Raw genomic sequence first — 13,696 nt, forward strand, 5'->3', positions numbered from 1 at the left:
GCCAAATATATACCACAATCACAGCTGATTTTCAAACCAACACATTTCACCAAAATTGGGGGATGAAAAGGAAAAGGAACAAAATCCACCAAGTTGTCATTTTCTCAGTGCTTCAAAAAATGACCTATCTTCACCATCCCTTTTCAAGTCTGTGCAGGTGCCAGAACGAGTTGTCTTGCTAGAGAACAGAGAGGACTCTAATGTCTTGAAGTCCCAGGTGGTCATTGCTCCATCAATACCAGTGGTGCAGAACTGGCGGCAATCTCGTTTGTCCACCTCATAAATAGACACTTGGGTGATGCTGTTCTGATGCAGCGTCTCCAGAGTAGTGTTGAGATCCTCCGTAGTGGCTCTCTTGTCCATGTTGCGGAAACGTTCCATGGCCGAAATATTGCGTTGTATGCTCTGCTTGGGAATGTCCAGCTTGGAGACATAGGTGAGGGTACCACGGTCGTCACAGTTGAAGAGCATCGGGCAGCAATCATGGCCAGCGGCAACCACACTGTTCTCCGAGACGAACGACACACTCAGCAATGGGAGGAATTCTGTTTTCAGTTGCAAGATCATCCTGTTTTTGGAGGCATCTGCAACCGACACACTGCTATCATGGCTGACCCAGGCCAGGCGGTTGCCACTGGCGGAAAAACTGACGCTGGCCAGTCAACGCGACTCTGCTCCAAGTGGCGCTCTCTGAGGGCAGCACGACTGGCCTGTGGGAGAAGAAGATTTGCTTTAGTCTGTCCTCCTTGCCCAAACCTTGAGCACTGCATTCCTTATCAAATGCCTTATCCATTTCTGTACTGCTTCCATGTTATTTTGATACCAACTCTCGTAGGAATGCCATGATTTTAAGTCAGAGAGTTGGTCTGGAAGTCTGGAGCAGGGTGTTCTCCCCGCTCCATGCAAATTCTCCCTTCTCCCTCTTACCTGTATTATTTTTGGGGGGGTTTCAGCAGCAGCCACAGCGGTGCAGAAGACATACCCTGCAAGAAAGAAGGAATCCCTGAATGTGTGAATGGTCTGTCACTGACCAAACGACCAGGGACGGGGCTTCAAGAAGTCGTTGCAGGAAGTCCCAGGTGAGCACAGGGCTCTTGGGCTCAAATCCTGTTTGTGGCCAGGGGCGTACCGATGGGGGGCAGGGGGGCGGGCTGCCCCAAGTGCCATCCTGAAGGGGGTGACATTCCGACGTGCCACCTGCCCACGCCCCCCCAAACCCGCAAATCGCGAGCGGCAAAGCATAGAGCGGCAAAGCAATAACCCCCCCTGTCCCCTTACCTGTGAGGCGAGAGACCGTTGTCTCGGCTCCAGTCCCTCCCAGGATGTGGCAGCTCCCAGGCTGAACCTTCTCCTCGCTGCAAAACAAAGGGGACATCAGCCGGAGCCTGGCTCCCAGCCACGCAAGCCCCAGTCTGGGGCAGGAGGGTGGGGACCTGGGAAGGGGGCATTTCCTCCTACCTGATCTTATTAACTGCCCCACCCTGAACTCCTCTGTACGGGCATCTGGGCTCCGCCCCAACCGGCCTGGCACAGAGGCAGCAGCCAAAGTCTCCCCCGGCTCCGGAATCACCCTTGAGGTGTTTTTGATGGGGGGAAACCTTGACTGCTGCTTCTGCGCCAAGTACGGCCGGGAAGGAGCCATGCCCGTACGGAGAACCGACGGAGGGTGAGGCAGGCGAGGATCAGGATCAGGCACTGGGAACCGCCGCGATGGTCTGTCATTTTTGATCCCGGGAGCAGGTGCTGGAGCCTCATCCCTGGAGGCGTGGTCCTGTGGAGGAAGCAGAAAACATCTGATGAGAAGGGGCTGGGGCAGATGAAAAACTACTGCCCCATTTTTGATGACCCCCCAAAAGAAGTTCCACAAGGACCCTTCCTTCTGTCCCAGTACCTGATGTTTGCCACGTTCGCCACGTGCCTCCAGGGATTTCGCCAGCACGAAGTAGACGTTGGGGAAAGGCTCCCTCCCTGCAAAGGAAACGGAGGAATCAGCAAGCGTCTGGATCCCAGATGACAGCACCAGTCTGGCGCATGAGGGAGGGGGGACACAGGAAGGAATATATTCCTAATATATGGGGCACTCTGTTGGCATTTCCACTTACCTGAAGTGGGAGCCTTTCCCCCCTCGTACTGGCGGGCCTCTCGCCTAAGGAAGAAACAAGTTCTGTTAGTCTGATTGCTTGGAGGAGTTGGAACCAAATAAATATATAGATGATAATATTTATTATTATCATCTATATACTTAGACATATTTCTGGACATCTTTTTGAGGCAATTTTGTGCCCCACCCCTCACCTGTGCCCCTGGCGGGGGCCCATCTCTCCACCCCCTAGCTAGGGCCCTGCCTGGACTACAGAGAAACCCTCTTCATAAAAGTACAGAATCTCTAAATCCGGCCTGGGATCACTGGGAAACATTTCCCCTGCCACACAAGGTCACAACATACCTCTGGATTTTGCTGGGTTTCCCTGCACCGCTGGGCTGCTGCTGGTTCCCCAAACCACGGCCCTGCAAAGGAATAAGGACATTGTACTCTCTAGGGGGGCAGAATAAGCACCCCTGCCAGGCTGCCCATGCCCACGTCACCACAGGCTGCCAGTCTGCGCCTGCCTGGGCGCCTGACCCCTGGCTTGGAAGGAGGGGGCGAGGAGCTGGGGCAAGACCGGCCTGCAACCCCCCAACCCAGCCCTGTTTCACGCAGGTCAGCGCCATGACCTCCCTGCACATGTGGGGAATGGATTCCCATGGAATTAACCTACCACAATCTCCAATGGTTGATTGATGCTTTGCCGCCTCAGGAGCCTTTTTTGTCCTAGGAGACAGAAAGGAAAATAAAAAACAGAGGAAGAGGTTACAGGTGGGAAATGTCCGGGAATCCCAAAATTTAAATTCAGAGACCTAGACTCAGGATCCAGCCTGGACCTCAACCTTTTTCTGTTCCCTCCCTGTGTCCTGTTAAAGATTGTAAGCCCCTCGGGGCAGGAACCTTTTGATCAAGGGTCACACGCCGTGATGGCGCAAAGAAATAACAGGAAAGTAATTTCTCCAGGCTCCTGCCCCGTGCAAGCTGAGGCCTGCTAGGCCCCTTTCCCTGAATACTCCAAATCGTCCATATCCTACCATTTCTTTCTTTCTAGGGTTTAGAGGTGTCCCCTACAAATTCAGAACAGTCTTTTGCCAACGCATAATAATAAAGTGCATAAGTTTGGAATAGAGTAGTTGCTTTGGGCTCCTTCATGGATCACTGCCTTGCCGTGGCGAAGGGGCTTGAATAACTCAGAGAAGCTATGAGCCATGCCGTGCAGGGCCACCCAAGATGGACAGGTCATAGTGGAGAGTTTTGACCAAACATGATCCACCTGGAGCAGGAACCGGCAAGCCACTCCAGTATCCCTGCCAAGAAAACTCCATGGACAAAGACAACAGGCATATAAAAGTTATGACGCTGGAAGATGAGCCCCTCAGGTCGGAAGGCGTCCAACATGCTACTGATGAAGAGTGGAGGACAAGTACAAGTGGATTCAGATCTGATGAAGCGGCTGGGCCAAAGCTGAAATGTCGCTCAGTTACGGCTATGCCTGGAAGCCAATGCTGTAAAGAAAAATATTGGATAGGATCCTGGAATGTAAGAACCATGAACTTTGGTAAGCTGGATGTGGTCAAAAATGAGATGGCAAGAATAAATATTGACATCCTGGGCATCAGTGAACTAAAATGGACGGGAATGGGCGAATTCAGTTCGGATGACCATTATATCCACTACTGTGGGCAAGAATCCCGTAAAAGAAATGGAGTGGCCCTCGTAGTCAACAAAAGAGTGGCGAAAGCTGTACTGGGATGCAGTCTCAAAAATGATGGAATGATCTCGATATGAATCCAAGGCAGACCTTTCAACATCACAGTAATCCAAGTTTATGCACCAACTACTGGTGCTGAAGAAACTGAAATTGACCAATTCTATGAAGACTTACAACACCTTCTAGAAATGACACCAAAGAAGGATGTTCTTCCCATTATAGGGGATTGGAATGCTAAATTAGGGAGTCAAGAGATAAAAAGAACAGCTGGCAAGTTTGGCCTTGGAGTTCAAAACGAAGCAGGGCAAAGGCTAATAGAGTTCTGCCAAGAGAACAAGCTGGTCATCACAAACATGCTTTTCCAACAACACAAGAGACGACTCTACACATGGACATCACCAGGTGGGCAGCATCGAAATTAGATTGATTATATTCTCTGCGGCCAAAGATGGAGAAGCTCTATACAGTCAGCAAAAACAAGACCTGGAGCTGACTGTGGCTCAGATCATCAGCTTCTTATAGCAAAATTAAAGCTTAAACTGAAGAAAGTAGGAAAAACCACTGGGCCGGTAAGATACAATCTAAGTCAAATCCCTTATGAATACAGAGTGGAAGTGAGGAACAGGTTTAAGGATTTAGATGTGGTGGACAGAGTGCCTGAAGAACTATGGATGGAGGCTCGTAACATTGTACAGGAGGCAGCAACGAAAACCATCCCAATGAAAAGGAAATGCAAGAAAGCAAAGTGGCTGTCCAATGAGGCCTTACAAATAGCGGGGGAGAGATGGCAAGCAAAATGCGAGGGAGATGGTGAAAGATACAGGAAATTGAATGCAGATTTCCAAAGAATAGTAAGGAGAGACATGAGGGCCTTCTTAAACAAGCAATGCAAAGAAACAGAGGAAAACAATAGAATGGGAAAAACCAGAGATCTGTTCAAGAAAATGGGAGATATGAAAGGAACATTTCGTTCAAAGATTAAAGGACAAAAGTGGTAAGGACCAAACAGAAGCAGAAAACATTAAGAAGAGGTGGCAAGAATACACAGAGGAACTATCCCAGAAAGAAATGGATGTCTCGTACACCCCAGGTAGTGTGGTTGCTGACCTTGAGCCAGATATCCTGGAGAGTGAAGTCAAATGGGCCTTAGAAAGCACTGCTAATAACAAGGCCAGTGGAAGTGATGATATTCCAGCTGAACTATTAAAATTTTTAAAAGAAGCTTCTGTGAAGGTGCTACACTCAATATGACAGCAAGTTTGGAAAACTCAGCAATGGCCAGAGGATTGGAGAAGATCAGTCTACATCCCAATCCCAAAGAAGGGCAGTGCCAAAGAATGCTCTAACTACCGCACAATTGCACTCATTTCACACGCTAGCAAGGTTATGCTTAAAATTCTACAAGGCAGGCTTAAGCAGTATGTGGACCGAGAACTCCCAGAAGTGCAAGCTGGATTTCGAAGGGGCAGAGGAACCAGAGACCAGAGATATGCAGATGACACAATCTTGATGGCAAAAAGTGAGGAGGAATTAAAGAACCTTTTAATGAAGGTGAAAGAGGAGAGTGCAAAATATGGTCTGAAGCTCAACATCAAAAAAACTAAGATCATGGCCACTGGGCCCATCACCTCCTGGCAAACAGAATGGGGAGAAATGGAGGCAGTGAGAGATTTTACTTTCTTGGGCTCCATGATCACTGAAGATGGTGACAGCAGTCATGAAATTAAAACTCGCCTGCTTCTTGGGAGAAAAGCAAAGACAAACCTAAACAGCATCTTAAAAAGCAAGGACATCACCTTGCCGACAAAGGTTCGTATAGTTAAAGCTATGGTTTTTCCAGTATTGATGTATGGAAGTGAGAGCTGGACCATCAAGAAGGCTGATCGCCGAAGAATGGATGCTTTTGAATTCCGGTGCTGGAGGAGACTCTTGAGAGTCCCATGGACTGCAAGAAGATCCAACCTCTCCATTCTGGAGGAAATCAGCCCTGAGTGCTCACTGGAAGGACAGATCCTGAAGCTTTCCAGACTCCCTGGAAAAGACCCTGATACTGGGAAAGATGGAGGGCACAAGGAGAAGGGGACGACAGAGAATGAGATGGTGGGACAGTGTTCTCGAAGCTACCAGCATGAGTTTGACCAAAATGTGGGAGGCAGTGGAAGACAGGAGTGCCTGGCATGCTCTGGTCCAGGGGGTCATGAAGAGGCGGACACGACTAAACGACTGAACAACAACAACAACAACAACAACAACAACAACTAGTTGTTTGGGGAGATGATAATCAGGCATAGCCCAGTTCTGTGAAGCTTGGAGGTGGGTGTGAGGCATCTGGGCTTTAGCAGTGCGCAATTTCTGTCCTCATCCTGAAGCAAAGTTCTTAACCTGAGGTACCATTTCTGTAGAAGCCAAGCCCTGGCTCCCTAGCTCACCTGAATAAAGCGAATCCTCCTGCCGCCACATTCTCACAGCAATAGCAATGGCGGCTGTTCTGCTGCTTCTCAGTCCAGCTCAGCTCCAGCCCCCCCCCTCGGGCCCCCTTCTAGAACCCACCGCTCTCAACCGACTCTCCCCTGCCCCCCTTCAAACTCCCTTTCCAAGCCTCCTTCCATCTTCCGTCTTCACCAGAATCCCACTCTCTCTCTTCCCCCTCCCTCCCTGCTTGACATTCCCTTTGGAACTGTAATAGCATCACCTCCATTGCCATATCGCAGAAAAGGGGAAGAAGGAGCTGATGGGGAAATGTCCGGGAATCCCAAAGTCTAAACTCAGAGACTCTGACTTATGTGTCGCAGGAGGACTCAGGATCCACCCTGGACCTCAACCGTTCTCTGTTCCCTCCCTGTGTCATACAAAATATTCTACGCCCCTCGGGGCAGGGACCTTTTTGTCAAGGTTCTAGTTACAGGTAGGTAGCAGTGTTGGTCTGCCATAGTCGAAACATAATAAAAAAAAAATTCCTTCCAGTAGCACCTTAGCGACCAACTACGTTTGTTATTGGTATGAGCTTTCATGTGCATGCAGATATCTGAAGGTATCTGAAGAAGTGTGCATGCACACAAATGCTCATACCAATAACAAACTTAGTTGGTCTCTAAGGAGCTACTGGAAGGAATTCTTTACTTTTTATCAAGAGTCACATGCAGCGATGATGCAGATAAATAATTAAAAATAAATCTCACTAGGCTCCTGCCCCGTGAAAGCTGTAGCCCGCTAGAAGCCTTTCCCCTAAAACGAAAGGCTGTGTACACACCATCCATTTGGGGCTCTTGCAGCGTGAAAAGGGGCTGATTCTGCACAGCTGCATTGCTGAGAGGCAGGGACCTGGCAAGCTATCGACAGCTGTCAACAAGTCAAGCCAAGGAGCCAAGCCCCGTGCGCCAGTGACGGGTGACGCTAATAATAATAATAATAATAATAATAATAATAATAATATGCCCCTCTTCTCCTCTGGGCCTCCTACCTTCAGCATTCATTTTCTCTACAAATCTCTCACCATCATCTGACAGGCATCCCCCTTGCAGGGCATTATAAGGCTTGCTTGCAAAGCAGCACTTTGTGACATCAGCTGGCAGACAGGGGCCAGGCTGCTGGGTTGTCCGGCAGCTGAATGAAGAAAAATAAAACCAGGCGGGGTCAAAGTGTGCTGGGATGAGGCCCCCGTGGGTCAGGCCAGAGAGGGCTGTTGGGGGGTGTGGTTGTGCCTCCCCTTCTTCTGCATCTTGCTCCCCCGCCCATTCCTTCAGCTGCTCGAGAGAATCAGAGCATGGCAGAGTTGGAAGGGGTACCAAGGGGCATCTAGTCCAACCCCCGGCAGTGCAAGGATCCTGCCCACAGCCAGCCCCTGGCTGGGCTCCACACTCCCACCACCTTCTTCCCAGCTGAATGTACAGACCCCTTGCCATTATGCATGGGGTGGGGAAAGGGGAGAGAGAGATGTTTTGCTCCCTGTCTCTCCGGACATGGATATGAGAGCCACACCCTGCAGCCCTGTCAATATCTCAGGGGCCGGCGGCATTAGGAGACATAAGAAGGCAGCCCTGTTTAGGGAGGTTTTTAACGTTTGATGTTTTATTGTGCTTTTATTCTCCTGTTGGAAGCCGCCCAGTGTGGCTGGGGAGGGCTGACCAGATGGGCAGGGAATAAGATCGGTATCATTACTGTTATTGTTATTGTTAGCACCACACTCTATCCAACCGATCTATCTAACACCCCAGAGGACTAACACCCCAGAGGACAGGATCACACTTCAAAACGACCTTGACAGATTAGAGAACTGGGCCAAAACAAACAAGATGAATTTTAACAGGGAGAAATGTAAAGTATTGCACTTGGGCAAAAAAAAATGAGAGGCACAAATACAAGATGGGTGACACCTGGCTTGAGAGCAGTACATGTGAAAAGGATCTAGGAGTCTTGGTTGACCACAAACTTGAGATGAGCCAACAGTGTGACGCGGCAGCTTAAAAAGCCAATGCAATTCTGGGCTGCATCCATAGGAGTATAGCATCTAGATCAAGGGAAGTAATAGTGCCACTGTATTCTGCTCTGGTCAGACCTCACCTGGAGTACTGTGTCCAGTTCTGGGCACCACAGTTCAAGAAGGACACTGACAAACTGGAACGTGTCCAGAGGAGGGCAACCAAAATGGTCAAAGGCCTGGAAACGATGCCTTATGAGGAACGGCTAAGGGAGCTGGGCATGTTTAGCCTGGAGAAGAGGAGGTGAAGGGGTGATATGATAGCCATGTTCAAATATATAAAAGGATGTCACATAGAGGAGGGAGAAAGGTTGTTTTCTGCTGCTCCAGAGAAGCGGACACGGAGCAATGGTTCCAAACTACAAGAAAGAAGATTCCACCTAAACATGAGGAAGAACTTCCTGACAGTAAGAGCTGTTCGACAGTGGAATTTGCTGCCAAGGAGTGTGGTGGAGTCTCCTTCTTTGGAGGTCTTGAAGCAGAGGCTTGACAACCATATGTCAGGAGTGCTCTGATGGTGTTTCCTGCTTGGCAGGGGGTTGGACTCAATGGCCCTTGGGGTCTCTTCCAACTCTAGGATTCTATGATCTAAAAGCCCTGGCTTCAAGCAACCAGAAAGGAGATCCCGACTCCAGGAAGAACTTTCTGACAGCAAGAGCTGTTTGACAGTGGGAGGAAAATTCCTCAGAAGGCGGTCGACTCTCCTTCCACAACTAAACAACTAAACAACAAGAACAACATATGTTCTGTATTGAAGTTCTCCACCTGACCACCAGTAGTATCGTGTGTGTGTGTGTGTGTGTGTGTGTGTATAGTTTTCACTCAGGTCCATGTCAGTTAATTTAGGAGGGAAACTCTGGGTTGTTGTTGCTACAATGTGGCTGCCTATAAAAGCAGGCTGGCTGAGCTGTTGGCTGTTCCGTTCCGTTCAGTTCTGTTCCAGCTTTCAAATAAAGAGCTGCTTTGAAGAATCGCTGTGTCGTCTGATATGTTCACCCATAGCTTAACAACACACACACACACACACACACACACACACACACAAAGAGAGAGATGGGGGAGGGAGATAACAATAAATAACAAGAGACATTTATTTATTTATTTATTTATTTTCAGGTTTATACGTTTCAATAATTTTACAGTCATTTCAACATTTCAAAACTCAACTCCCTTCCCCCTCTTTCTGCAGTTCCTTAAATTTATTTTTTTAATATTTATTTTTAATATTTGCACATTCAAATTAACTTTAATTTGTTCATTTATTCATCTACTTTAAATATACACTCCTGTGAAACTGCAGGTTGTTACAATAATCCTGCCCATGTTCTTATCTGTTTACAATTCGTTTGCAAATATTCAATAAATAAGAGACAACTATATGACAAGAGATGGAAGTTAAAAAATGGAATAAAAATAACCCATAAGATTAAAGCGCCTAAAATAAGCAGAGTTACATATGGGTTAAGTTCTGGTCGTGGAATTATTCCAAAGGCCGAATGCTCCCGATTTCGCCCCGCACATGGACGATGTGCCCCGCCGTCCAACGGGAATCCGGAAGTGTCTCTCAGAGTACCACCGCTCTCTCCCCTCTTTGCCCGCCGGCCTCTTCCTCTTCCCCTCCCGCCCGCCCCTTTCTGCGCCTGCGCGGAGGCCCCCCCCCCGGAGGGCCAGCGAGCGAGCGAGCCCGAGTCGCCTAAGCCAGCTCCGGAACGTAGCCCCGGATTCACCAAGGCGGCTTGCGCCGGCGGCGTGACGTCAGCGCCATAGAGCGCCGCGGGGCCTTACGCCGCTGGCGCCCCGGCCGTCCCTTCCCTGCTCAGAAGGCGAAAGAGCTTGGAAGAGACCGGAGCACCAAATGGGGCGCCTGGAGGGGGGCAGGCCCGGGGGCCCCCACCCCTGAGGAGCCAGGGGGAGGGGGAAGAAAGCCAGGTGAGTCTTTTTTTTGGGGGGGGGTTAATTTGGGAAGGGCTTAATTCTTGCTTTGGAGGGGGGGGGCCCATTTGCATTGCTTTATATAGGTGCAATTTGGGGGGGGGGGGGACAGAAAAAGAACCAGCAATGCAATTTTTTTTTTGAGGGGGTAGGAAAGAGGAAGCTGCATTTTGGGCCAAGGGGGTCTTAATCTTTTTGCACATTGATCCAGCCGTATTGCAACACATTGATAGACATTTTATTAGGAATTTATTGGTGGGAGAGGGGAGAAGGAAGGGGGCTTAGCTGGGTGTGAGTTAAAGTTGGAAAAGGGGGGGGGGAGAGAGGCCTGCTGGTCCTGTTGCATTTCTCTTTCCCACACACCCCAATTTCTCTCTCCCACCCAAGGAATAAATAAAGCACCCTCGCAGCCTCACCTTTATATTTTATTTTTTTTTGTGGGGGGGGGATTTGCATTTAGGTTGGAGGGAATTTCATAAAATACCCAGCCCCTCTCCAACTTTAAAGGACCATTTTTTAAAAAAGGGGATTTTGGTTGTGTGGGACAGAGACACGTGTTTGTGTGAATTGGGAGAGAGGCTTGTTCTTCGTTTTTTTCTTTCCCCCCAAAAAGAAAGAAAAAGAAGTAACAGTGACCTAGGCCTACTTATTTGTTTTGCTCTGAACTTCCCTTGTCTTCTTTCTTTCGTTTTGCAAAACAAAGAGCAGTGCTTAAGCTGTATTATATTTTCAGTGCTTTTTTGGGAACCCCCCCAAAAAAACTTTTTAAATTTTCTTCCCCAATTTGAAGAGCAGAGGAAAGTGGCTCCTGAACTGTGGAGGGTTTCTAAGTTGGAGGGTTATCTTTTGAAACAGAAATGAGATGATGATGATGATTGCAACTGCAAGGAAGAATTCCTCCTAAACAGTTGTTATTTTGGGAGTCTACTTTTATCATTTTCCCCCTTTCTTCCCTGTGGGAACTGGGCCTCTTTCTCAAACCCCCCCCCCCAAAGTCCCTTTTTCCAAAACAGTAGGTTAGCAACATCCATAGCTTGGGTGTGTTCGTGGAAAAGGAAGGGAAAAAGAGAGGTGAGGGGGAGGGGAAACAAAAGGAGGAAATGAAATGAACCTTTAACAAAAAAGGGAGTTTTTTGGGGGGGGGAATGAGGGTCAGTGCAGCTGTAGCTGAGTGCATTTTAACCCCCAGGTTGGCAAATCCAACTCTTTTTCCTTTCCACCCATCTCAGACCAGGCCTTGTCTTTTCTCTTCCTCCTCATTGAGAGTTTCTCTTTCATCCCTCCTTAGTAGGAAAGCAACCCCCCCATTGCAAAAAGAAAAAGTGAAAATCTAACTGTTGCAATACTGGTTTGTTTTCCTCCCCCTTTGGAACCTTCTGTTATCTGTAGCAAGTCTTTTGTTTTGTTATTACAGCAAAGAACTCCTTCTTTATTCGCATATTTTCTTCATCCTGCCACTTACCAACTTCCCAAAAAGAGCCTCCCCCCCCCCAAAGTGTTTTGATGTGAAACATATAAAGGGATTTGGAATCCTTGGGGTTTTTTATGCAGGGAACATCTCTTCTCTCTCTCTCTCTCTCTCTCTCTCTCTCTCTCTCTCTCTCTCTCTGCCTCTCTGCTTATCGTCCTAAATTGCCCCCAGACAGTCAAAAATCAAAATGTCTCGTGGGTTTTGGAGATGGGGGAATAGGGAGGAATTCCTTCTGGGGCCTGCGGCGCTCCGAGCGAAGGGGACCACCCATTTGGATTCTTGCTCTCTCTGTAATTTTATTTTCCAAGCACTAACCTGTTATGTTTCTGCTTCTGTGTGTGTGCGCGCAAAGTGTCTTCGTGGCAGGTTTTTAAAGCAATTTGTTAGGCAGGCTGTATATATAAAAACCCTGATTTATTTGCCCGGAACTGTGTTTGCAAAGTCACTATCTTGGGTCTTGTTATATTCTGGCAAGGCCTTTCTGGAACGGATAAACCAAAGCGTGAGAATCCTTCTGGCAGGAGAACATTTGACCAGGAAATACATCAGATTCTCCCCTCCCTCCTCCTCCTCGCGAGTGAAATGCCGAGAAACAGTTTCAAAAATAAAATGTGTTTAGGAACTTCTGAAAGAAGGGGTTGGCTTATGAGGCCAGCCGTGTTCACTTAGGAATATTTCTTTATTTTTTCTGTACAGCTTGACAAGACACTGGAGAAGTTTTGTTTTGTTCCCATGCAGGCTAAGGGAAATTGTTTAAAGAGTTGGAAGGGACCACAAGGGTCATCTAGTCCAACCCTCTGCAATGCGAGAATCTTTTTGCCCAGTGTGGGATTCGAACCCACGACCCAGGGCTTCAACATTTGCAATACACGGAATAATAGAAAGCCGCATGTGGAGGAGCGGGGACGCGGACCTGGCTCACCAGATTACGATTCTACCGCTCTTAACCACTACACCACACTGCCTTTGACAGAGTCGAACCATTCACCTGCTGCACTGACTGGCAGCCGCCCTCTGGGGTTTTAGGCAAGGGACCTCTGCCAGCTGAGCCTGGAAATGCCCTTTTAAATGCAAAGAAAGTCCTCTTACCACTAAGGTACACCACTTCCTTTGAAAGTAAGTTAAGACTCTAGTCCTCAGTGTTTTTGTGGTTTTAAACAGGAAGGTGGGGGCTGAACCCACCCCCCGTCGCAGAGCTACAGCCTTTCCCATCAGCTAAGCCTCTTCCCACTGCTTATGTTTCGCCGTGGTTCTTAAATCTCCTGACAGCGCTGCGAGGTAGGCTCAGTCTGAGAGGCGCATTACAATCTCCTGCTCCACAGTGGTTAGCTTAAAAGCACTTGCGCATGGGAAACCGTGACTTGCTTCTAGTTCTGTGGCATCAGCTGATACAGGGTTGAGAACACCGATATATTAAAGATCCCTGACCATTAGGTCCAGTCGTGACCGACTCTGGGGTTGCAGCGCTCATCTCGCTTTATTGGCCGAGGGAGCCGGTGTATAGCTTCCGGGTCATGTGGCCAGCATGACTAAGCCGCTTCTGGCGAACCAGAGCAGCGCACGGAAATGCCGTTTACCTTCCCACCGGAGCGGTACCTATTTATCTACTTGCACTTTGACGTGCTAGGTTGGCAGGAGCAGGGACCGAGCAACGGGAGCTCACCCCGCCGCGGGGATTCGAACCACCGACCTTCTGATCGGCAAGCCCTAGGCTCAGTGGTTTAACTCACAGCACCACCCGCGTCCCTGCCAATATATTAGCTTATCTCCAAATGGCACCTTAAACCCAGCTTGTTGTCACCACAACAGAATGTCCAGGCACCATCTTTCTTTTTTGCAATGGTACATGTTATTATTACTTTCATTTCTGAGTGGTTGACAACACATGAAAACATTAAACCACATCGAGATCTTTCTGGGTGCCAGGATTGCGACTGACCTCTCCCTCTGGCTTCTCCACCCCCTCAGCTTCCTTCAGCAGGGAAGCAAAAGAGCTTATTTATTGCATTTCTCTCCCAT

At 48.6% G+C, this 13,696-nt stretch overlaps 2 protein-coding genes across 3 annotated transcripts in view; one reads left to right on the plus strand and one right to left on the minus strand.

Moving 5' to 3' along the window:
* Positions 1–552: 552 nt before the first annotated feature.
* LOC310835488 (uncharacterized protein) lies at positions 553–3,476 on the minus strand. Its single transcript, XM_083720111.1, has 6 exons — positions 2,447–3,476; positions 2,103–2,146; positions 1,892–1,968; positions 1,459–1,771; positions 1,279–1,355; positions 553–983 (listed from the first exon to the last, which is right to left on the minus strand). Exons 1-6 carry the CDS (start codon positions 2,725–2,727, stop codon positions 933–935), a joined length of 843 nt encoding a protein of 280 aa, XP_083576237.1. The 5' UTR covers positions 2,728–3,476; the 3' UTR covers positions 553–932.
* Positions 3,477–10,022: 6,546 nt separating this feature from the next.
* CSNK1G2 (casein kinase 1 gamma 2) overlaps positions 10,023–13,696 on the plus strand; it is a 54,175-nt gene continuing 50,501 nt past the window's right edge. Inside the window, exon 1 of one of the 2 annotated variants that reach the window (XM_083720564.1) lies at positions 10,023–10,203. The gene's annotated coding sequence lies outside the window, so the exon portion shown is untranslated. The remainder of the gene's footprint in view (positions 10,204–13,696) is intronic. The other variant, XM_083720565.1, reaches the window with a different exon arrangement.

This window comes from Podarcis gaigeae (genome assembly GCF_964106915.1).
Source record: "Podarcis gaigeae genome assembly, chromosome: 18".
NCBI lineage: Eukaryota > Metazoa > Chordata > Lepidosauria > Squamata > Lacertidae > Podarcis > Podarcis gaigeae.

Coding starts and splice junctions, on each gene's coding strand:
- LOC310835488 (XM_083720111.1), bottom strand. CDS start 2,727: ATGTGCAGGGAGGTCATGGCGCTGACCTGCGTGAAACAGGGCTGGGTT. Junction 2,147..2,446: donor AAACCCAGCAAAATCCAGAG/GTATGTTGTGAC, acceptor TTTCTTCCTTAG/GCGAGAGGCCCGCCAGTACG. Junction 1,356..1,458: donor GGGGCAGTTAATAAGATCAG/GTAGGAGGAAAT, acceptor TTTGTTTTGCAG/CGAGGAGAAGGTTCAGCCTG.